This window comes from Leptinotarsa decemlineata, unplaced genomic scaffold, assembly GCF_025532065.1.
Source record: "Leptinotarsa decemlineata unplaced genomic scaffold, Ldec_3_MD MMD2_tig00005002_RagTag_RagTag, whole genome shotgun sequence".
Classification (NCBI taxonomy): Eukaryota; Metazoa; Arthropoda; class Insecta; order Coleoptera; family Chrysomelidae; genus Leptinotarsa; species Leptinotarsa decemlineata.
In genome coordinates, this window is record NW_027412614.1 from 1,001,327 (window position 1) to 1,027,417 (window position 26,091).

Genomic DNA, 26,091 nt, shown 5'->3' on the forward strand with positions numbered 1-26,091 from the left:
CGTTGGTCTAGTGGATTTATATGCAACAAATTATTTTTAACGATTTTTCGTTGGATACCTCTCATTTGCTCATATTCTTTCCCTAAATGATTAAAATCATTTGATGTACTGAATACTTCCACTATATGGGTTGGTCTAGAAATATTGGAAACATTGTTTATGAGAAAGATGAATTTTTTACAGCTCTTATGTTGACAATAAGCATAGATTTTCATAAGGTCACCACTTTTTAGATATCGTTGTGTTTTGTAACATACTAAACAAGTATTATTAACAGATTTAATTTTTATATTCATCATGAATTGGTAAGAGCTTTCTATCAATTGACGATCTTTACATATAAACTGAAATTCTTTTTTGTTAAGTATAAATACTCCTTCTTTGAATGTACACATGGTGTAAGTGTTCCTCGACCAGTTACTTTCGTTCAAATTTTTGCATCCGTAAGGTAAAATTTTTGTTGTTCCGTCTTCAATTTGTTTTGTTAAGTAAGCAAATTCTTCATCAATATCTTCATTATCGGGAGTAACATTTATAATTTGTTCCTGAACATGTGTTATTTTGTTCTCAGTTGATTGGAATGAAAGAGAATCTGGGGTCTCCGATATTATATTTTCATTTTGATAGTTTATTTTCGTGGATTCTAGCTGATCATGTCCTTGGGAAAAAGTTATGTTTTCGCAAGACGAGGGTATCATCGGTTTGCTATTTTTGTCTTCATCTGCAATAAATGATCGTTCAACATCTACGTTCTCTACAATTGTTGAATGTAGAAATCCGTTTTCAGGAATATCAATATTAGGAAAACATTCATGAGGAATAGGAGAAACACTGCATTCAAAAACGTCAGACATTTTCAAACTCATTCTCGCTTTCAAATCATTGGCATGTCTTTTGATGAAACCATGTAATTTCTTACGAGTTCTCACGTTACTCTTCTCTCCTATTATTTTACACAATTCTGAGTAATGAGGGTTGCTGTAGTAACTTTGGGTGAGTAAATATTCAATACTGAGCCCTTTAGTTTTCAAATGACCTAATACTAAATCAATATTTCGTTCAACCAATTTTTTATTATTTGAAACTTTGGGTACAGGTTTTTCATCACAACGCTTTTCTTTGAATAATATCATTGATTTGATATTTCCAGTATTTTTTTTCAGTGCTTGCAATACCATGAATCGAAACGTATTGCTACTGGTTGAAAATAAATGATTGGCATCATCTTCAATTATTGGACTTGATATATTCAAGTATTCTAATGTAGTTTGGGTAATACTTGTATTCGCATTCAGATAATCGGCGAGTTTTCTAACTGGAAACTTCGTTTTGCGACCAGCCATTGTATTAAAATAAATTCCAATAGATACTTTTGGAAATGAAATCAACAACTGAATCAACAGATTTTGCCAACTCTTTGCAAATGAATCGAAACCTCTATTGAAGCGAGAAAAACATTTTTCCCTTTCAAAAAACGTAACAAGCGCCTAGAAAATTATGTGATGTACGTTGTAGTAATAGTATCTCAAGAAAAGTTCGAATAATTCAAGAAATAAATCAAATGAAGCAAATCATCGAAGCCGTCGCATAAATCACAGCGAGCTAAAATGAATCTAAAATGGAATATTAAGTACCTACATACGAAACATTGCTAAGATCTACCGCTCTACCTACATAATAGTCGACGAGTTGTCTATCTCTACAACGCGCTCCTAAGGTAGACACGTTGGTTAAAAATTGATCTAAATCAACAACTTTTTCAACTGAAACCGTCTGTTAAAAAACACCGACCGTTGAAATAATCAAATGTTAAGATATTCGGAACAATATTAATCTGAAGAATTTTACTGTTTGGATTATGTATAAATTCTGATGCAGATTGAAATATAGGAAAATATCGAATATATAAAAAAAGATGTAGAGAGGTAGTTGAGTAAAATATGTTTCTCTGTTTAAAAATTATCGATTATTAGTATCGATTAATGCAATGACCAAAAAAAATGTATCGGAATGATTCATTTAAAAAAGGATGAAAAAAATGTACAGTAAACTAATGCTGAATTGTAAGAATACTGTGAAAGAGTCACAAAAAGTTGTATGGAGAAGTAGTCGACAAAATACTTAAAAAAAAATTTGAATGCCAATTGGAAACAATAACAAGTGTTAGGTTTTTCAAAAGAAAAAAAATGTTAATTGAATTTTTGTGTGAAGTGATTATAGTGGCATGTTTCAGCGACTAAAGCCCCGTAGCGATTAGTAAATACTACACGCTGTTACAATTCGCTTTTGAAGTAATAATATGTTCGGAATAGTGAGAATCTTGCGATGGATCTGCAAATGTATCGTAATCATCTGATAGTTAAATATTCTCAAGAGGATAATCCAATAAGAAAGAGATTTTACTTTATTAGATTATCCGCTAGGAAGGAGTAAATGAGAAGTTTGATGAAAGGATTGTTCAGGTATATCGACGTTACTTCGAATTGATATCACGAAAAGTCTTCAATATTGATTAACGTCGTAGAAATTACGAGTTTGTTGTAGGACAATGATTAGTTTTGGTTTCACAACTGACTGCCATAGAGACTCTCGTGTGTAGATGCCAATGGGTTGCCCTTTCATGAAAGACAAACGGAGAACCTACAATCACAGAATGGTATCTATCGACTGCTATCCTATCCAGATTACCAATGGATGGCGAATGTTTATTATTACTCAGGCTGATAGGCCGTGGTCGAAAAAATTCGAATACAATAAATTTGAGAAATTTCACGAAATATTTTGACAAATTTGATTGTTTCGTCAAAAAATTGAAAAATTATATTTTGAAGATGAATAACTTCGAAAAGCGTCTGTTTATCAAGAAATTATATGATATATTTTTTGTAGAGTGTTCAATTTTTTGAACTATTGTACAGTTATGAAAAACTCAAAAACCAAACTTTTCCATGTTAATCAAAAGGGAAATTAAAATTTACCAAGCGGTATATTTTTGTTAGACTGAACCTAAATCAAATAATTGATATTTTGTAAGGAATAGGTGAAGTAAACTTTTTATGTTTTACGATATCATTATATATATATATATATATATATATACATATATATATATATATATATATATATATATATATATATATATATATATATATATATAAATTATAAATGAAACAATTAGTGGACACAACACTCCAAAAGTGGGGCAAACCGCGGACACGGGTTTCTGGCTATTGGCCTCATCAGCGCGGTGCAGCCAAGTGTAAAGATGGGCAACACTTGTTTGCCGAAAGCAGGAAACAACACATATGCACGAAGTCAACAACAGGAGCCAACCGCTCCTTTGTGGTTCCAGTTAGAAGACCTAGAATTCCCAGGCTACAACTAACATGACCACGTAGGCAGCTATAGCTACCTGCGTGACATCCGGGTCCAGGCTATCATAACCACTCGATAAAATCTCTCTTTGTATATATATATATATATATATATATATATATATATATATATATATATATATATATATATATATATATATATATTTCTACCGTAGTGTGCGCTGGTCAGGCCCTATCTCCCGAAGCCCCGATACATTTGGGAGGGCGCGTCAGCATTATCAATCAGTGACCACTCCCCACACCGTGAGGTAAGTGATCATTGGGTCCGAGAATCATGTGCCCTGAGCAAGCGCAGTGAGCCAAGAATGACAGCCTTCTACATCTATGCGGTTAAGATTTTTGCTTTAGTGCGGCAAGCCGGTATGATTTTAAGATTTCATAGTAGAGAGGACATCATTCCACCAAGGACTCCAATAATCAGAACAACCATCTTGACAGAGTTGTCTGGATAGAGTCTGCAGAGTTCGAAGAAAAAATCTCGATATTTTATCCCTTTTTCCTCCCCTTTTCTGACGACATTCGTCTCGCCAGGAGCTGAAAACTCCACGACAAATATCGTTTTGCTCTGGTGGTCGAGAAGGACCACATCAGGCTTCTCAGCTTATTGGCTTATTATTATTATTCTCACCGTAGTGTGCGCTGGTCAGGCCTTATTCCTCAAAGCCCCAATACATTCGGGAGGGCGCGTCAGCATTATCAACCAATGACTACTGCCTGGCAAGCCATGATGAACCCCTCAGTTTCCGACTTCAGCCCACTCGACTTGAGAAAAACGAACGTCAGGCGCTTTGATAAGCCAAGGTCTCCAATGTTATTGAAGAAGAAAGACCCCATGCATTGGCTTATTCTTGTGTCTCCGCAGAAGTGAGGTGATCTCTGCGGTTTTTATCTGACCTTTTTTCTGAACGGGTCTTTGGTTGTAACTCAATAATTTTTGGCACACGAAATATTTCGGCTACTTTAGTTGAAGTCTTGTTAGACATCATTTTTTTCCTCGCCTATTACGGCCAAACAAATTGATTTGACACTGTATATATAACATTCCATATGTTTCCTTTCCCAGGTAGGTCAATAATTTTTGGCACACGTAATATTTCGGGTACTTTAGTTGAAGTCTTGTCAGACATTAATTTTTTCCTCGCCTATTACGGCCAAACAATTTGTTTTGATCCTGTAAATAATTTCAACTATATGTCTTCAATTTTGCGAAATATATAAATTCTTGGCACTTGAAATATTTCTGTTACTTCACTGATGGTCTTGTTTAGAAATTATTTTTTTCCTCGCCTATTACGGCCAAACAAATTGTTTTGACTCTGTATATATAACATTCCACATGTTTCCTTTACAATGTAGCTCAAAAATTTTTGGCACACGGAATATTTTGGGTACTTTAGTTGAAGTCTTGTCAGACATTATTTTTTTCCTAGCCTATTACGGCCAAACAAATTGATTTAACTCTGTATATATAACATTCCATATGTTTTCTTTCCAATGTGGTTCAAACATTTTTGGCACACGGAATATTTCGGGAACTTTAGTTGAAGTCCTGTCAGACATTATTTTTTTCCTCGCCTATTACGGCCAAACAAATTGTTTTGACCCTGTATATAATTTCAACTATATGTCTTCAGTTCTGCGAAATACAAAAATTCTTGGCACTCGAAATATTTCTGTTACTTTGCTGAAGGTCTTGTTTAGAAATTATTTTTTTCCTCGCCTACTACAGCCAAACAAATTGTTTTGACCCTGTATATAATTTCAACTATATGTCTTCAGTTCTGCGAAATACAAACATTCTTGGCACTCGAAATATTTCTGTTACTTTGCTGAAGGTCTTGTTCAGAAATTATTTTTTTCCTCGCCTATTACGGCCAAACAAATTGATTTAACTCTGTATATATAACATTCCATATGTTTTCTTTCCAATGTAGTTCAAAAATTTTTGGCACTTGAAATATTTCTGTTACTTTACTGATGGTCTTGTTGGGAAATTATTTTTTTCCTCGCCTATTACGGCCAAACAAATTGATTTGACTCTGTACATATAACATTTCATATGTTTTCTTTTCAATGTAGTTCAAAAATTTTCGGCACACGGAATATTTCGGGTACTTTAGTTGAATTCTTGTCAGACATTATTTTTTTCCTCGCCTATTACGGCCAAACAAATTGTTTTGACCCTGTAAATAATTTCAACTATATGTCTTCAATTTTGCGAAATACAAAAATTCTTGGCACTCGAAATATTTCTGTTACTTTGCTGAAGGTCTTGTTTAGAAATTATTTTTTTCCTCGCCTATTACAGCCAAACAAATTGTTTTGACCCTGTATATAATTTCAACTATATGTCTTCAGTTCTGCGAAATACAAAAATTCTTGGCACTCGAAATATTTCTGTTACTTTGCTGAAGGTCTTGTTCAGAAATTATTTTTTTCCTCGCCTATTACGGCCAAACAAATTGATTCAACTCTGTATATATAACATTCCATATGTTTTCTTTCCAATGTAGTTCAAAAATTTTTGGCACTTGAAATATTTCTGTTACTTTACTGATGGTCTTGTTGGGAAATTATTTTTTTCCTCGCCTATTACGGCCAAACAAATTGTTTTGACCCTGTATATAATTTCAACTATATGTCTTCAGTTCTGCGAAATACAAAAATTCTTGGCACTCGAAATATTTCTGTTACTTTGCTGAAGGTCTTGTTTAGAAATTATTTTTTTCCTTGCCTATTACAGCCAAACAAATTGTTTTGACCCTGTATATAATTTCAACTATATGTCTTCAGTTCTGCGAAATACAAAAATTCTTGGCACTCGAAATATTTCTGTTACTTTGCTGAAGGTCTTGTTTAGAAATTATTTTTTTCCTTGCCTATTACAGCCAAACAAATTGTTTTGACCCTGTATATAATTTCAACTATATGTCTTCAGTTCTGCGAAATACAAAAATTCTTGGCACTCGAAATATTTCTGTTACTTTGCTGAAGGTCTTGTTCAGAAATTATTTTTTTCCTCGCCTATTACGGCCAAACAAATTGATTTAACTCTGTATATATAACATTCCATATGTTTTCTTTCCAATGTAGTTCAAAAATTTTTGGCACTTGAAATATTTCTGTTACTTTACTGATGGTCTTGTTGGGAAATTATTTTTTTCCTCGCCTATTACGGCCAAACAAATAGATTTGACTCTGTACATATAACATTTCATATGTTTTCTTTTCAATGTAGTTCAAAAATTTTTGGCACACGGAATATTTCGGGTACTTTAGTTGAATTCTTGTCAGACATTATTTTTTTCCTCGCCTATTACGGCCAAACAAATTGTTTTGACCCTGTAAATAATTTCAACTATATGTCTTCAATTTTGCGAAATACAAAAATTCTTGGCACTTGAAATATTTCTGTTACTTTACTGATGGTCTTGTTGAGAAATTATTTTTTTCCTCGCCTATTACGGCCAAACAAATTGATTTGACGCTGTATATATAACATTCCATATGTTTTCTTTCCAATGTAGTTCAAAAATTTTTGGTACACGGAATATTTCGGGAATTTAGTTGAAGTCTTGTCAGACATTACTTTTTTCCTCGCCTATTACGGCCAAACAAATTGTTCTGACCCTGTATATAATTTCAACTATATGTCTTCAGTTCTGCGGAATACAAAAATTTTTGGCACTCGAAATATTTCTGTTACTTTGCTGAAGGTCTTGTTTAGAAATTATTTTTTTCCTCGCCTATTACAGCCAAACAAACTGTTCTGACCCTGTATATAATTTCAACTATATGTCTTCAGTTCTGCGAAATACAAAAATTCTTGGCACTCGAAATATTTCTGTTACTTTGCTGAAGGTTTTGTTTAGAAATTATTTTTTTCCTCGCCTACTACAGCCAAACAAATTGTTTTGACCCTGTATATAATTTCAACTATATGTCTTCAGTTCTGCGAAATACAAAAATTCTTGGCACTCGAAATATTTCTGTTACTTTGCTGAAGGTCTTGTTCAGAAATTATTTTTTTCCTCGCCTATTACGGCCAAACAAATTGATTTAACTCTGTATATATAACATTCCATATGTTTTCTTTCCAATGTAGTTCAAAAATTTTTGGCACACGGAATATTTCGGGAATTTAGTTGAAGCCTTGTCAGACATTATTTTTTTCCTCGCCTATTACGGCCAAACAATTTGTTTTGACCCTGTAAATAATTTCAACTATATGTCTTCAATTTTGTGAAATACAAAAATTCTTGGCACTGGAAATATTTCTGTTACTTAGCTGATGGTCTTGTTTGGAAATCATTTTTTTCCTCGCCTATTATGGCCAAACAAATTGTTTTGACTCTGTAAATATAACATTCCACATGTTTCCTTCACAATGTAGCTCAAAAATTTTTGGCACACGGAATATTTTGGGTACTTTAGTTGAAGTCTTGTCAGACATTATTTTTTTCCTCGCCTATTACGGCCAAACAAATTGATTTGACTCTGTATATATAACATTACTTATGTTTCCTTTCCAATGTAGCTCAAACATTTTTGGCACACGGAATATTTCCTGTACTTTAGTTGAAGTCTTGTCAGACATTAGCTTTTTCTTAGCCTATTACGGCCAAACAAATCGTTTCGACCCTGTATATAATTTTATCTGTATGTCTTCAGTTTTGCTAAATACAAAAATTCTTGGCACTCGAAATATTTCTGTTATTTTACTGATGGTCTTTTTGAGAAATTATTTTTTTCTTCGCCTATTACGGCCAAACACATTGTTTTGACCGTAATTATATTATATAATTATTTGTATGTCTTCCTTTTTGAGAAATATGAGAATTTTTGACATTCGAAATCATTTGGGTAGATTATCAATAGTCTCCTTACAGATTTGTAAGACTTTATGTTGAGTATTGTATCAGAAACATGGTCTTCTTGTAGGTTAAGTTTATTCACTGGAAGAATTTCAATCATCAGAAACCGAAAAAATAGAAAATCTGGCAACACCGCCCGCGATTGCTCCTCTATCCCGCATATAATTTTCCCTACGTCAGAAAGTGTGGCCAGGAAACTGTGGCTAACTTCACACTGATAACATTTTTTCACGAATAGAAGTGTCACAGTTAAATGAAAATATTGATAATTCAAATATTTCAACTTCATTCAGTAAAAGCGTTATTTTGAATGAGGTGTGCGAGAAAACTTCAAATCTTAAATATGACAAGGAATTTGAGAAAAGCCATGCCAATTATTTAAGTTTTGCGATATCAGAAAATAAATCAGACGGGAAAGAGGACAAATTAAATTCATGTATTGTTGGAAAAGATGAAAACACCTCATCTTATAGTATTTCGGGAGAGGGTGAAAAAATCAATTGTGAATTGAAAAATATATATATATAAGCAGGCGTCTGAGTATTTAGGAATTTTACAAAAGGAAGTGAGAATTTGAGAGACCCTACTTGGAAAAGACCTTCATATAAAACTTGCAGGTTTTTAGAGGGGACGTTCATTCTTTCTGAGGCTGAATTTCAAAATATTTGTGTAAACAATAAGTTAGTTAGGAGATACTTTAATTTTGTACTGAGAAGGAAAATTCGAGTTGTAAATAATGTTTGTGTTCTCAATATAAAACATTCTAGATTTGCTAAGAAAAAAGACCAGAGCCTTGTGTATGGCTACTGTATGCATGACTGTGAGGTATTTATGTTGAAAATAAATAGTATCAGTCAGCCTGGTTGTCATGCAGTAGAGGTGTTCAGTTCCTCAATTAATTTCAATCATTTAAAAAAATATACCAGCCATGTGCGGGGTGTGGAAAGAAAGTTACTGGGTAATTCACTCCTCTCCCAAAAACCATTACTAAAACGCCATTATGATATCAAAACACTGAAGAAAGTACTTGTTTCTTCTGGAAACTTAGGAGATCTTAAATCAGATAGCGTTTATCGAAAAATTCGCTCCTAACAAATGTCAAAAAATGACAGACATGAGGATGACGTTTTGGATTTGATTTTAATGCAGCGATCAAATAAAAATTATATTTATTCTGTAGGGGTTCCCTTTTTCGTTTATATCTTTAGTAAAGAGCAGTAGTTGTTTACAGCTGATTCTCGGCCTCCCCCCACCACTATGACGTATCAATTGCTTTTTTTATTGGTTGTTGTTTGGTGAAGTCAAGGTGATGTGACCTTGAAGGGTGTGGTGTATGGATCGTTCAGAATTTTTTTCCCGGTTCTAATCCTCCCCCCACCAATATGATGTGTTATTTGCTTTTTTGTTGTGCAGTGAAGTCAAGGCGTTGTGACCTTGAAGTGTCTGGTGCATGGATCGTTCAGATTTTTTTTTCATATGAGATTTTGTGTGTTTATGTGTGTGTGTGTGTGTGTAGGAGAATGCACGGTACAGGGTTTCATCATGTGCTTGTTTGTCTATGTACAAACATACGTCTGCATACTTCGAAGATCCTCCAAGTAATAAATGCTCCATCGGTGTTAGGGCACCAAGTTAGTAGTGGAGTGACGTCACAGCAATAACCGTTCAACGGCTAGAGAGCGACATGTTCACTCCACGACGTGTGGCAGAGTAATGCGTATTCATCGGTCTGCCCTCACCTCTCCCGAAGCGATGAAGGTTGTGATGTAACGCATTGCTCTAGCCCCGCTATCGATGGTGACACCACGGCAGCCGAGGACCGTCTGCCTAACGTCTACCCTCTCTGAGACCGCAACGACCACTGCTTGCTCGTATATCGACATCTGTTATCGCATTCAGTTGGGAGGTAATCTTGGCGCATGTAGTTGAGAAGTGGGGTTGGCTATGACGTCTTGACGGGTCCTATCAGAGTGTATTTAAGAAGCGTACGAGTGTTGGCTATGTCAGTTTACATCAAGTGAGTTAGTGAGAACTATTATATAAAATGTATTCCTGTGACTGTGGTAGATCTTTCACTCGTAGTGATAATCTTCGTCGGCATCAGCTCCAGAGTTGCCAAGGAGGGCCTGCAGTGAAACGGGTGAGAGTGGATAATGCAACACCTATGTATACGTGCAATTGTTGTAATGTGACAATTCCTATGACCCAAGTGAATTCTCACCGAAGAACCATGAGTCATAAAAATAATGCATGTGTTCAATTGTCTGACGGTGTTCAAATTATAACGAATGCATTCAATTGCCGCATTGCTACATACAGGGTGGAGAGTTCGATTGTAACCAGTGACTACATGTCATTTTTCAATGAGATTAGGCAGAAGGTCATTGAATTACTGGAATCAGCCATCAGGATCCATAAAAGCATCAAGGTGAATATGGAAGTTTTTGGGAATTATATTCTTCAGACTGATGATTCGAGGGACACGAAGTCATTTAATTCCCAAAATAAAATAGTGGACCAATCTTCAGATTTGAATGCTGTTTTTGATGGATTCCGTGATGTAATTGTGGCTCAAACGACTGAGTTCCAGGATCGTGACTCAGGTATTTATTTTTTAAAAATTTCAATGAGATTGAATAGTAATTTTTTTTTATAATTCAGGTTGGACTTGTGAAAAAATATTGTTTCTCGAGGTCAACATTAATAAATACAGTCCACTGGAAGGACGTTCATATGTGAAGCTGCCTCAATGTATTCAATGGAAGAAAGCTGTTGTGAATGTTCGTAATGAAGATCAATATTGTTTTGCTTGGGCTATAACATCAGCATTATATCCTGCAGATAGTCGAGTGTCCGAACTTACGTCATATCCACATTTTTCCACTGTTTTAGATGTCACAGGTATGGATTTTCCGGTTAAAGTTAATAATAAGAGTATTGAAATATTCGAAGATAGGAATGATATTTCAATTAATGTTTACGGTTTAGAGAGTACATTTGACAAGGGTAAAATGAAGTATGAAGTGATTGGTCCATTGCGATACTCACAGAGAAGACTCCGGAGACATGCCAATTTGTTGTTTATAACTGATGACTCCGGTAATGGTCACTATTGTTGGATCAAAGATCTTTCAAGATTAGTTTCTAATCAACTATCAGCTCATAGACAGAAAAAATATTTTTGTGACGGATGTTTGATATATTTTTCTGATGAGAGATTGCTTTTACGTCATAATATGTATGATTGTAATCACATTAGTACCACAACACCAACTACTAATTTAAAGATCAATAAATATGGTAGAATGGTTGCGGAAAATAAACTAATGTTTGAAAACTTTGAGAGGCAAATGAGGGTGCCATTTGTAGTGTATGCTGATTTTGAATCAGTGCTTAAACCGATTCATGTGAATGAGCCAAATCCTGAAAGTTCATACACGATTAAAACATTCAAACATGCCCCATATTCATTTGCTTATTTGATAAAGTGTTCATATAATGATGATTTGTCAAAATTTGTTACATATAGGGGTGTAGATGCAGCTCAGAAATTTGTGAGTAGCATTGAAGATGATTTGAAAGAGATACATGAAAATCATCTCAGAAACCCTAAACCGATGGATACACAAACTGACGAAGAAGAAGAACAGTTTGCTGCAGCCAGAACTTGTGGTATATGTAATAAAGCATTTACTGATGATGAAGTCAAAGTAAGAGATCATTGTCATGTCACAGGAAAGAAAAGATCACATGCCGCTCACTCGAAAAGTAATTTAAATTTCAAAATACCAAACTTCATACCTATCATTTTTCATAATTTAAGTGGTTATGATTGTCATTTATTCATAAAAGAATTGTATAGGAATAAAGAGAAAGTTGATGTTATCCCGCAAACTAAAGAGAAATATATATCTTTCACGAAGCATCTCTTCACACACAGCTATACCGATAAAGATGGTGTGGTTAGGAAGAATTATCTCAAAATGAGATTTATCGATAGTTATAAATTTATGACTAATTCGTTGGAGAAGTTGGGTGCAAACTTGACCTCCGATCAATGTTTGGAGATGCACAAACATTTCCCACAAATTGAGAAATTCAATTTGATGAGACAGAAAGGTGTATTTCCATATAGTTTTGTTGATGACATTGACAAATTGAATTATCCATTACTTCCGACAAAAAATCAGTTTTATGACACACTCAATTGTGAACATATATCGGAAACTGATTATGATAGGGCTAGAAATGTTTGGAATTTATTCGAGTGTCAGAATTTGGGGGAATACTCTGATTTGTATTTGAAGTCGGATGTATTGCTACTATGTGATATTTTTGAAAACTTCCGCACCACAAGTTTAGAGATATATAACTTAGATCCGGCACAATATTATACTGCACCTGGATTATCATGGGATGCCATGTTGAAGTTCACTGATGTTGAATTGGAATTACTAACTGACATTGATATGATTCACTTTTTTCAAAAAGGTATACGAGGTGGAATTAGTCAATGTAGCGAGAGGAAACATATAGCAAATAATAGATTTTTACCCAATTATAATCCCAATGAACCTTCCACATTCATTACATATTTAGATGCAACAAATCTATACGGTCACAGTATGTCACAACCTCTACCAACAAGTGAATTTACATGGTTGACACCAAATGAAATTCTTAATCTTGATGTGATGGATGTGAGTACTGATAGTCCGTATGGGTATGTATTTGAAGTGGACATTCATTATCCACAAGAGTTGCATGATAAACATTCTGACCTTCCATTTTTAGTCGAAAAAATAATACCACCTCGTACACAATCGAAAATTCCCAAATTAATTCCAAATTTGAATGATAAAAGAAAATATATTGTTCATTATAGGAATCTACAGCAAGCTGTCAAAAATGGATTGATTGTAATGAATACACATAGAGTATTGAAATTCAAACAATCATGCTGGATGAAACCCTATATAGATCTTAATACTGAAATGCGTAATAGGTCTAACAACAAATCTGTTAAAGATTTCTATAAACTAATGAATAATGCGGTGTATGGAAAGACAATGGAGAATGTAGATAATCGAATTGATGTTAGACTCGTTACACATTGGGAAAATATAAAGAAAAATATAGGTGCCAGCACTCTCATAGCCAAACCAAATTTCAAAAATTGTTCAATTTTCACTGATAATTTCGTTGCCATTCAATTGGGTAGAGTGAAGGTTCATTACGATAAACCATTATATTTGGGATTTTCCATATTAGAATTATCTAAAACAGTCATGTATGACTTTTTCTATGGATGCATCAAACAACACTTTGATGAAAATGTCTCTTTACACAGATACCGACTCGCTCATTCTTAAAGTAAACACAGAAAATTTTTATGAATTCATAAAAACTAACATAAGTAGATTTGATACATCCAATTACAGTATAGTTAACCAATTCAATATTCCAGTAACAAGTTCAGTCTTGGGTAACTTCAAAGATGAATTTCCAAATGATCCAATCATGAGTTTTTATGGTACAGGTGCTAAAGCATATTATGTGAAATCTGTTGATGGTGAATTTAAGAAAGCCAAAGGGGTTAAACGATCTGTAATAAAGAATGAATTGACATGCGAAGATTATCAAAAAATCGTCGAACAAGGTGGTATGATATTCAGAAAGATGAATTCATTTAGAAGCGTGTTACATGATATGTATACTGAATTAAAAAATAAAGTTGCATTATCATATCACGACGATAAACGATTTATCATTCCGAATACTACCCACACTCTTCCTTGGGGTCATAATGATATTGAATTTTATGAAAACGATCCAAATGAGAACATTCGTTGGATAAGTAATATTATTCAACAATCACAATCTCAGGAGACTCCATTGGATCAATTGATTAATTTATTATCTGCCGAGATCAATGATTGAAATATCATTCAATATCTTCAAAACCGGAAAATTCAATATTGATATTTATGTAGCCATTTATAATTAATAATATATGATAGAAGTAATGTGATATTAATGTATTATGTATGTATGTATATGTATTACTGTAATGAATATAAAATGATTAAAATTTTATTTGTATTATTTCTATTTCCCTAATCAATTACTGCAATATATAGTATAATGTAAATGACAGAAATATCAGTTTGAAGAGAATCATCGTAGAGTGCACAATGTCTAAAACAATCGATAAGTTTGGTAGAAAAAGAAAATGGGGTGGTAATGTCATTCGAGGTCCTCCTGGGAATGGTTTTAAATTAACAAAAGATGGTCATTATGACATGCAAAGGAAAATATTGAAAAATACAAGTGAACCAATTGACAAGAGTGATTGTGTAACCGTATCATATCTTGAGTGGGAAATTAATGGAGCAAAGGAAGTTATACTTCTAGCCCTACAAGCTGCAATACAATCCACAATAGGCAATATTGCTCGGGACGCCCGGCAAGCATTTGACGAGGCTCGGATAACTTTCACTCGTAAATTTGACAAACTTACAAGTGATGTAGACATAAAAATGTCTGACATAACAGCGTCTACAAATAAAAAATTTGATGCTATGTCAAACATAACAGGGACTACAATGAAAAAGTATGATGTACTGGAACAGAGAGTTGAAGTATTGGAGAAAAACCATAAAGAAGTTTTGGAGAGAAACTATAAAGTCAGGCCATCATCATCAGGTGGACTGGGATATCCAGGACTGAACATTAATCCAAATCATAGAATAATACAACCAAAACCAAAACCAACTGATGATGTATTATTGAAACCAACATGGTGAATGTATTCCCTCGTTAGGTTAGGTTAATAGTTACGTTAGGTTAGCTGCATACTTACGTTAGGTTAGGTGTTAGGTTAGTATTCCCTCGTTAGGTTAGGTTAGGTTAGGTTAATAGTTACTGTAGGTTAGGTAAGATTATGACTTACGGTAGGTTAGCGTACTAGGTTAGGTTACGTTAATACATACGTTAGGTTAGGTGTTCGGTTGCATATTATTGCGGGCGTAGATGTCTCTCCAGATGTCCCGCCTACCTGGGGCCGAAGGCCCCACCCACCTGGGCGGAGCCCAGGCAGTGGACGTGGCCCGTTAGGGCCACGCCCCCCGTCGCCACCAACTTTTCGGATACCCCGCCCCTTCCCGAAGCCCCGCCCCCTTTCCGAAGCCCCGCCCCTCCCCTCCCCGAAGCCCCGCCCCCGACTCCCACCATTTGCGCATGTACACCCCTACCCTCAACGCGCATGTGCGCTCCCACCATTTTCCCACCACTCACGCATCGAAGTCGATACCCTCCGGAGAGCACTCTACAACATTCAGTTCGAGAAGTCATCTCATCGAGAGCAGTCCACTCCACTTCAAGGCAGTAGCTTCCAACGACCAACTTGATATTTGAGTAAGTAAATTAAGAATGTTATTTTTTATATCAACTAACTTTGTATTATTTCTTCTTTTTCAGAATGGCAACCAATACACAGGAGGTGAATAATGCTGTGGCGTCTATTCTGCCGGTGTCCGCTGACCAGGAGGAGGCAGCATCTTCGAGAGCGGTGACGGGTGACCAGGCAACCACTTCGCGTTCGCGAGTTAGGTGCAGATCTTCTAGCCCTGACTTATTCGAGGAGGAGGAGGAAGTCAGGGCTGTGAAGAAGGTTTGCCAACGACCTGCAGCAAGGGTTGGTCCTATTTCAAAGTACCGAGCTACTTGCAATAGGAATAATCCTTATGCAGGTAGTTTTTCTACCTCTCGCAAGAGGGCCTCCACACCAGCAGCAGCACCAGCAGCAGTGGAAACTCCGAGGATTCCTTCCCCGGAGTTGGTGATATTGTCCCCGTTGGTGGTGCGACTACCACCGCTGCCAGCGACACCGGCGGATCCTGAGGTGTTGGTGCCACAGCCTATCGAAGAGGTTAGTGAAAAGATGAGTGTTTTTCTGCAGAGATGTAAGGAAGCAGAACGAGCTTCCCGATCTAGCGAGGCCGCGTTGGTTACCATGAAGCGACAAATGGCTGAAATGGATAACCGACGGAGGGAAATCCAAAAGGAAATGGCCGAAATAGATCGGAATTATGCATCTCTGCAGGAAAGGTGTAAAGCAGAGACCTCTTCGATAGAGCTGTACAAAAAAGTAGTGACAGTTATGGACACTCTTTTTGTAGATAAAGTGTAAATATAAGATTAGTTTTAGGTTAGTTAGGAATATTTAATTATGGTAGTTTTAAGTTTATATTTGTTAAGTTTATATTGAATAAAGGAAAAGGAAGTGAAATAAAGGGTGTACACTGTTTTTTGGTTTGGTACACATTGAACAATGCGATGGTTGGAGCATTTTTCTTCACTTCCTCTTATTATTATTATTATTTTTTTATTTCAATTCTAAGTTCTTCTAGACAAATACCTCACATCAATTTTTGTGTTCTCTAATCACTTGTAAATAATTTCATGTGAAGAAAATTTAAAAAATAAAAAAATAGACATGTTTCATAGAGAAATCGACAAGTATATTTCATTTGTATTTTATCCATTCAAGTATCTCTTTCATTGAATATGTCTTATGTCACTTTGCAATTTACCCCTACTCATTGAATATGTCTTATGTCACACTGCAATTTACCCCTACTCAATGTCCCACTCCTCTCCCACTCCCTTTCGAAAGTATAAAAGTAGAAATCATCTGATGAAACATTCAGTTGATCAGCTAGCATCGAGATGGAACCCGATTCAACCTCCGAACCCTATAGCTGCCCGGATCAGGGGTACAACTTCAATTACTGGGATAACAGCCAGGTACCACTAGTCTCTTCTACCACGGCACCCCACAGTCCACCATATGAATACCGGGATCACGACATCAGGATGCAAGTTCAACATGTCACTGGCAGTGACGAAGGACACTTGGACGATTCGAAATATCCAGATCCTGACGGATGGTGGGACCCTGCTTATGATGACATTGTCCCAATGAGCAGCGACGACGACGATGATGACGACGACGACTCTGGCGATGATGCTGATGACGAGCTTGACGTTAGACGTCCTCCACCATCCCCTATCCTCATCGAGGATAGTCCTCCGCCATCCCCAATCCTGATCGATGATGATGTCCTCAATTCCGATGATGACATATAATCATCTACTCGTCCATCATTTCCTTTCCTTTCCTTCCACGGAGTACACACTTTTTGGTTGGTGTACACGAGGCACTGCGAGGCTGGGGCAGTGTCTTCCTCCCTTCCTCTCCCTTCCTCCCCCTCTTATTAGTTTTTTTTCCATAATCATCACTAAGAATTTCTCCTAATAATCGCTCAGAGTTTCATTCTTGATGTTTTCGAATCTCAAACACTGTTCTACATTTCACCCCTCCATTTCATTTCTTCCAATATAAATATAGCAACAATCCCAGTTCTATATCATTCTTCCACAATGTCGAGTACAGGACCCATCCAAGTACATGAAATAGATTCAACGTCTGATCATTTGAGTGCAACCTTCGCTCAATTTCTGCAGCGAATCTATGATCTTCCTGATGATTTCGCAGAACGAGTGGAACAAGGTATTCAGGACGACATAGATGCTGTTGACGATAATAATGCGGATGATGTGATTAGTATATCATCTGATTCAGATGATTATGACGACGACGACATCATGAGTATATCATCTGATTCAGATGACTACTATGAGGATGATATCATTAGTATATCATCTGATTCAGATGACGATACCATAATTATTGTTTCTGATGATGAGGAGCGTTAGTCCATATCATTGCATGGATTAATAAAAAAATAACAGCCCTTTTCAGGGCTACAATTAAAGACTGAAACAATAAAAAAAAAAGCTCTTTTCAGAGCTACCATTATACTTTCAAACAGACACAGATTCATACCATTGTTAACATTATGTTAACATTATAATCTCAAACGAAATATATGTATGTGAAAGTATTCATCATTATATGCATACAATGATTGACAAAATGCCAACTTCAACTTTCATTTAAAGTAGTACTCATCATATGCATAGATATTCAATGACTATCAAATTCCAAATTTCGACTTTTCAGTCAAAGTAGTAATTTATTTGTCATATAATGTATAGATATTCAAAGACTAACAAATAGTAATTTATTTGTCATATAATGTATAGATATTCAAAGACTAACAAATTTCCAACTTAGACTTTTATTAGTCAAAGTATTCATTTGTCACATAATCTATGAATACTAATACAACTAACTACTGTTTGTGTAAATAATGTAGCCCTGAAAAGGGCTGTTGTTTTTTTTTTTGACCAGTAGGTCCACGGTTATTGTGCCACAGGTTGGACATTATTACATATAATACATGTAGATACTCGGGTGAAGTTTGTTAGTGGCCTCTCGCAAGCTTCACACCAATTCTGTCCCATTTCCATAATTAAGACAGTGTTGTGGGTGTTGACATGGGCATACCACCCTCCATTATTGTTTCTATGCGAATAAAACCGAAAGCAGCACCAACATAGTTTTTTGTTCTCTCCATCTATTGTGCTGATCAATACGTATGCATCCATTGCACAATACAAATCCAAGGGATCTTCCAGTGTCTCACTGACATTGAGTGTTCGCATACCGATCCTCATAGCACCATCACCTTCAGTTGTGTCAGCTTCTATCCCTTCATCATCTCCTTCTTCATCCATGACCCTCTCAAACTCCATCACGTCATCATCTTCGTCGCTTTGGTTGGCCTCGTTTTCAACTTCGTCTATCTCATCTTCATCGACTCCAACATCTTCTGCTTCAACTATTACTTCCTCTAGCGGAACATTGACATCCTCATCATCTGATTCGTCTATCCAATTGTTTTCATCAACAGCAGATATTCTATTTAATGCAGCATTTATTTTTGCAGAATTCATCTTGTTGTTGTTTGCTCACAGTTATAGAGAGTGAATGAATGAACTCTACGACGTAATCCATCTTGAGTTCCTGCAGGTTGAAGCCTGGCTCCCTTCCCTTTCAACTGATGTTTGTCAGAGAGACAAACGGGTTATGACTGGTGTTAATTGGTGGCATGAAAGTCCTGAGACATCCATACCGCCCTTCGCGTTATACCCCTACCTGGCTGGGGTGAGATAGATGAAGATATTATTCATCTGTTAACGGAGGACATAGGGGCCTCATACGACAGAGTGTCGGGGCCTTCTATATCGGGAGGGGTCGTCTACAGCGTAATCTATAGCTTCCCTGACTAAAATGCTTCCCTGACTAAAGAATGAACTCTAGGTTTGCAAGTCAACTTATATAGGAGGTGATGCGACTCCCACTTGACTCGTTTAGAGTGGAATAGTAGGAGAAGTTATCCCACTATACTTCCACATGATGTTGATTTGTATAAATAGAGATCGTAGGTATAGGAGAGAGCATTCAGAGTTTCTGTAAGTCATCTCTTAATATTTCTAATCGAATTAGTAAAATGCAGTTTCCAAAAGAGTGGAATGAAAAACCAAAAGTGTGTGTCTACCCAATGATGATTGCAGGGGCTATTGTGTGCTACTTTTGTCAAATAAGTAGACCTAAGGATTCAATCAATCCATGTACTGGTATGTGTAGTGATTGCGTGTTGCGGATTCAACTATCGCCTCCTTCTCATCCACCGAAGCGAACAAAATCGGATTATCGTCAACAACAGTTACAGTGTCTGAAGTGTTCCGAACCTATAATATTTAACAATATAGGTATCTGTAGAAATATTTGTGGTACCTGTGCTGCCGTTCCAACTCCACTGCAACGTTGTTTGCGTTGTGATACATATTCCATGAATTGTTGGAATCATGTATGCAATGCATGTAGAAGTACTTGGGATCTGTGTGAGAAGGTTGGTCAACTCTACCCCAATAGGAGAATCCATTTTTTTCAATGTTGGTGTTTGACGCACGAGCAACAACTATTGAGGAATAGAGTCAAAGAACGTTCCACATCCACAGAGACATATTAACATTTTTCATTTTTTATTATCGTTATTGTCCTCTATTATTAATAAATATATATATATATATTTTGAATTTATTTGTATTATTTTCTAACATTTAAAAATACATGCATGCAACACAAAGTTTTCCTCTTAAATGACAAAGATTGTTACATGCGTGAATAGTTTTGTGAGAGAGCGCATGTGCCAGTTGATGAAAGAGCGCATGCGCTAGTTTATTTTCTTCTATAAATGGTGAGGTCTCAGTAACATTATCACCTTTCCTATCCACATTCTATTGCTATCACATATCATTCCTCAGACCTTAATAATCATGAGCTCTATGCCGCTATTGATTGCTGAAGATGGTTCACCACTTGTTGATATCGATCAGACCGATTTTGAAAATATTCCAGTATTACATTTATCGAGTCAAGATTCGATAAATGATTTTGATATTAACGACTTCGTTAACTTTGCAGATGTGCCAGAACCAAATGAGCAAATTATTATTGAAAATCCGATCGTTTCGCAATTATCATCACTCAAACACTCTTCATCTACCCTTCCTCTTGGTGTTGATAAGAAATCTAGAACAATCAAGAGGAAGGTTACTAAGGCATCTTCATCGATTGTCACTGACTTTAAAGAAAAGAAAGAATCCAAAAGTGTTGTGCGACAGAAAAAACCCGCAACGAAAAGTGACAGATCGAAGAGGAAGCCAAAAGGTACTCCTAAAGAAATGAAGAGTGATTTGAAAGCTGAACCGCTATCTTCTTTCAGTCCCCTCCATCGGTTTGGGGAAATGAAAAGGAAAGCAAAATGCCGTCTTGTAAAGGCACAGATGACTATTGCTGAACTTGAAAAGAGTGAGCGAGCTATTAATGCTAATAATGAAACTCTTGAAGCATTAGATGCCAAGATTGCATTAGCGAAGGTTGAATTGGCTAGAATGTCTAAAGATGCTGATGAACTCCGTTCAAAAATTGGTAAAGATAAGCAATTCCATCAACGTTCGAGAATGCAAGCTCAGGCTGAGCTTGAGGAGTCGACTAAGCTTTATGAGACAGCATTATCAGTGAGAGATAATTGGCAAAAAGAGTTGGATACTGCATTTCAAAGTGACGGCGATTAGTTTTGGGAATGATAATGTGTTTTCAATATCGTGAGTTGAAAAATATAAGCGGGAATGGAGTATACAATTAATTTGGTTTGGTATACACAGAACATTGCGAATGGCTGGGGCAATGTTTACCGCTGCAATATTTTTCAGTTCACATACTTATAATTGAAATGAAAACAATAATGAACTTTAATATTACTTTATTCATAAAAGTCACTATTATATACATTTAAACCATATTTGATTCATCAATCCAAGAATTTTGTTCGCTAGGAAGGCCTAACCACTCTACATATACTTTATTTTTTCTTCTCTTCAACACCTTCTCAATCAGATATACGTCAGGATTCTCGGTTCGTAATAATTCTTCTTCGTAAAAACATCCTCTAATCGGCTGTTCATTCATATCTTCAAGATTATAAGTCGTTGGGATGGTTTTATTAATTTTAAAAATCTTGAATAGCTCCGTGGTAAAATTCGCAGTGTAAGACTTTTCAAAAATATTTTTGTATTTACTTATACGTACAATATCATTTAATTGGAATTTGGGTTTACTTTGTCTTCCTCCAATTCCATTGATACCCTTGAATTTTAATTTTGTTGTTGAATCAACATTGATGGGTGCCATACCTATTGTACGATGAACTTTATTATTATATCTACTAGTTATAATTGGAAGAATATCAAGCCATTTGTGGTGACCTCTCATCGAAAATTCCTTGTAGAGCCATGCCTTTATTGTACGAATCACTCTTTCTGCTATAGCTGCCTTCTTTGTGCTAAATGTTGAATAATGATTGATATTATATTCTCGCATGAGAGATGAGAAGCTTTTATTGAAAAATTCTTTCCCTTGATCGCTTTGTATGTGTTTGGGGGAGTATTTGGCTTCTTTCAGTACATGTTTCATTGCATTAGTTACAGTACTACCTGTTTTATCTTTAACTGCTACAGTCCACAGATATTTGGAGTAACAATCTATCACTACAAGTATATATCGGTATCCTTCATTACTTTTTGCATAAGGTTGCAGTTCAGCTAAATCTATTTGCCATAGATCTGCAAAACCTTTGATGGTGGTTATTCTTCTACGAAAATTACGTCTTGCAGGTTTATGTAATTCATTAACAACTTGTCGTTTGACATCACTTATTTCATTAGTCATTCTATTTCAATATGATTAAAGAGAAAAGGTGATAATGTTACTGCATTGAATGATGATGTGACAGTGATCATTACATGTGAATATGTTAATATATTATACCTTCTTCACGTAATTCTTCAATTATTGAAATTATTTCATTATCATGTCCGGTATGTCCAGCTGACTTTGAAGCTACCAGTACACATAATTCACAGGTTTAGAATTATATATTTTCTCCATTTTCACTCGTTTGAGTGCTCCACCAATTTTACTTCTACTTCTTATTGGATATTGTCGTGAGTCTAATAGAGGTTTGATAACTTCACGAAATTTTTTAGAATTTGTATTTTTAAAACCATTCTTCAGATGATATTGTTTATATGGAGCATTCGTTATTTTCAATATTTTGGAATATACTTGACGAGTTTCTTCATTATCAACATCTTGTGGATTCTTCAAAAAAATCATATCATACAATTCTGGACTACCTGCGCATTCATATTTTTTCACTTTATTAGCATCCCAAAATGAAATGTTTCCATCTTTGAAATGTACCACTAGACTTCCCATTTTCAGCTTTTGTGTAATTGGATCCATACGTACGCCAAATGTTCCATCATATGCTGGATTTCTAGATTTTATATTATTCAAATGTTTCATCAAAACATCTTCAACACTTTCATTCATAACAGGTGAGATGTCAGGATCCGAGGAATCGATGTGGGACGATGATGGTGTTTCGAATAGAGTTGTTCGAAGAATAGAGTCACTATTCACAGATGATACACTTCCAAAAGATTGTTTTCTTCCTATTGGAGTACTCATGGGATAATTTGAAGTAGATTGAACAGTTCCATGATGATTTAGAAATAGCGTTTGATGATAAAACATTCAATGGTTTCATTATGGGCTCATACAATCTTTCAAGTGTCGTACGATTTTCAATATTATCATTCTTGATAGAGTTGAATTTCTGCCTGACAGCTTCTGTTGTCTCTACTAGTTGACGTTTCAAATTTATTTCATTGTTTTTATTTTCAGGATCTTTTTTTGTATTCATAATGCCCTTTTTTTTGAATTAAAGCTTAATTCGTTGGTGAAGTGACCTCTACAATATTCAGTGATCGAATAAGTTCCAAAAACAAGATCATGGGTATATAAAACTATCGAATCCTTTGCGATATCTACCTTCATCTATTTTTCTATCCTTATCAATGACTAGAAATCCATATTGGTCCTCCCAGCATTTAACACACATCAATTGGAATTGTTTGAATGTTACATCGGGTGAAACATGATCTGAATAAATGTGATGTAAATTCGTCTCATCTTGTTTGAACATTATAATGAAATTGGTATTGCCACGCACTAACTGTTTGGGTACCCGTGAATATGTCTGTGCTAGATAAAAACAATCAACATCCTTATGACGTCCCATACAGAAATATGATCTAATAATATCTTGCTTTTCACATATCACATCATCGAAAATGAAAACAGAATTAGGCTTAGCGTCGGAGGGTTCCACTATTTCTGCATTATTGCTGAATGTATAAAAACCTAATCCTTTTATAGGTTCCAAAACACTTCGCAAGTACTGATATTTAGGTTGATTGAGTGATTTCGAATAGAGATACACATTTCTAAATCTCAGTCCTTGTGGATGTGTTAATAGTGATATCATTGCATTCGTCTTTCCACAATTTGAAGGTCCTATAATGAGTCCTCGAACTGATGATGGAAGTAGTGGACCATGTCTGAATACCCTTTGTCCATTCAATCCACACCCAAATTTCTCATCTAGATTATCTACAGCAAACTTTTCTTTCTGTTTTACAATGCGCATCGTGCCGTGGTTGGAGACTATATAAATGTTATTAGCTTATTCATTTCAATGTGTACCATCAAACGATACGGACGTATTGAAAGTGATCGTAAAATTGAAAGAGGTTGTGGTTTTGTTAATGATTTAATAAACAAACTTCCTTTCGAATTACATCTACCCGGAGGTTATCAATACTGTGGACCGGGTACAAAATTGAAACAACGTTTAGCTCGTAACGACCCTGGAATCAATAAATTAGATATTGAATGCAAAAAACACGATATTCAATATTCTAAGCATCCATCCGATCTTGCAGCAAGACATTTAGCCGACAAAGAACTTGAATACAGCGCTTGGGATAGGGTTAAATCGAAGGACGCGAGTATTGGGGAAAGAGCAGCTGCATTACTTGTCACCAACATTATGAAAGCGAAAAGACATATGGGCATGGGTTGTAGTACCAATAAGAAAAAATGTAAGAGGAAACAAACGAAGAAAAATAAAATTAAAAAAGTTGCATTTGGTGCTGGGATAGTCCATAAAGTGCGAAATGTATTGAAGAAAGCTGGTGGGAATCAATTTGTGACGAATAATAGCAAAAAAGCTATCACTGTGGCATTGCAGGCGGCACGTAAATACCTTAAAGCTGCCGGTGGAAAGAAGAAAATCCGCACACCACGCATAATTCCTGTTCCCAAGATCGGTGGACTTTTACCATTGATACCAATTTTTGCTGGACTATCCGCACTAGGAAGTTTGGCGGGAGCCGCTGCTGGTATTACCAAGGCCGTGAATTCGGCAAAAGCCAGCAGAGCGGCTTTAATGGAAGCCAATCGTCACAATAAAACCATGGAGGCTGTAGCATTAGGCAAACGCGGAAGTGGAATATATCTCAAACCATACCGTAAAGGTTTAGGACTATATTTAAAACCATACAAAGCCACAAACAAAACAAAAAACTAATTGAACCCCTACCTCAGAGGCCTCTTACTGATCTCGATCTCAGTTATTATGCACAAAAAATGAAAATTCCACATTTTCGTGGTGTTTTTATGCGTGATAGATTACCATCTTCAGGTCCAAAACAAAACGAGACAGCTATTGTTAATTTAGATGGAATAAGTGGACCAGGAACACATTGGGTGGCATATAAAAAATGTGGGAAAGAAGTCACATATTTCGATAGTTTTGGAGATCTACCCCCACCATTGGAATTGACTCGATTCTTTCGAAAATGTTCGAATGTAAAAATCAAATATAACTATGATCGACAACAGAAATTTAATACAGTTCTCTGTGGTCACTTGTGCTTGCAGTTTCTCTCTAAATAATTTTCCAAATAAAAATGGATTCAACACCAAAACTGGATCGGGAGGCTATCAAGGGAATGGGGTTTTCACTTAGAATGTTTTCAAAATATGGTACCTTGAAAAAAATGGATAAAGTGATCTTGCAAATATGCCTAAGGAAGTGATACTTGCATGTGTTGCACATGAGATTGCATATGTTTGGGAAAAGTTGCCTAAGCATCTGCAAGATGACATCGATATAATGAAACATAGATATTGTTATGAGCACCACCACCACGATCAAAATTCAGAATCGGATGTTAATGACGGTCCTATACCTCGGAAATCTATGTGTTGTATTTGTAATATAGAGGATGTGAATATTGGTATCAATAAAAATGATACTTATTACAATACAACACCTTCCAAAAAGTGTAAATTGTCTCAAATGTGCTGTTGCTGTGTA

General features: G+C 35.7%; 1 protein-coding gene across 1 annotated transcript; it reads left to right on the forward strand.

Annotated features, from left to right (window-relative positions):
• Positions 1-15,453: 15,453 nt before the first annotated feature.
• Positions 15,454-16,534, forward strand: LOC141484199 (uncharacterized). The gene is made up of 2 exons (XM_074179285.1): positions 15,454-15,685; positions 15,749-16,534. The coding sequence occupies exon 2, from the start codon at positions 15,750-15,752 to the stop codon at positions 16,458-16,460; it is 711 nt and encodes a 236-aa protein (XP_074035386.1). The 5' UTR covers positions 15,454-15,685; position 15,749; the 3' UTR covers positions 16,461-16,534.
• The last annotated feature ends 9,557 nt before the right edge of the window (positions 16,535-26,091 follow it).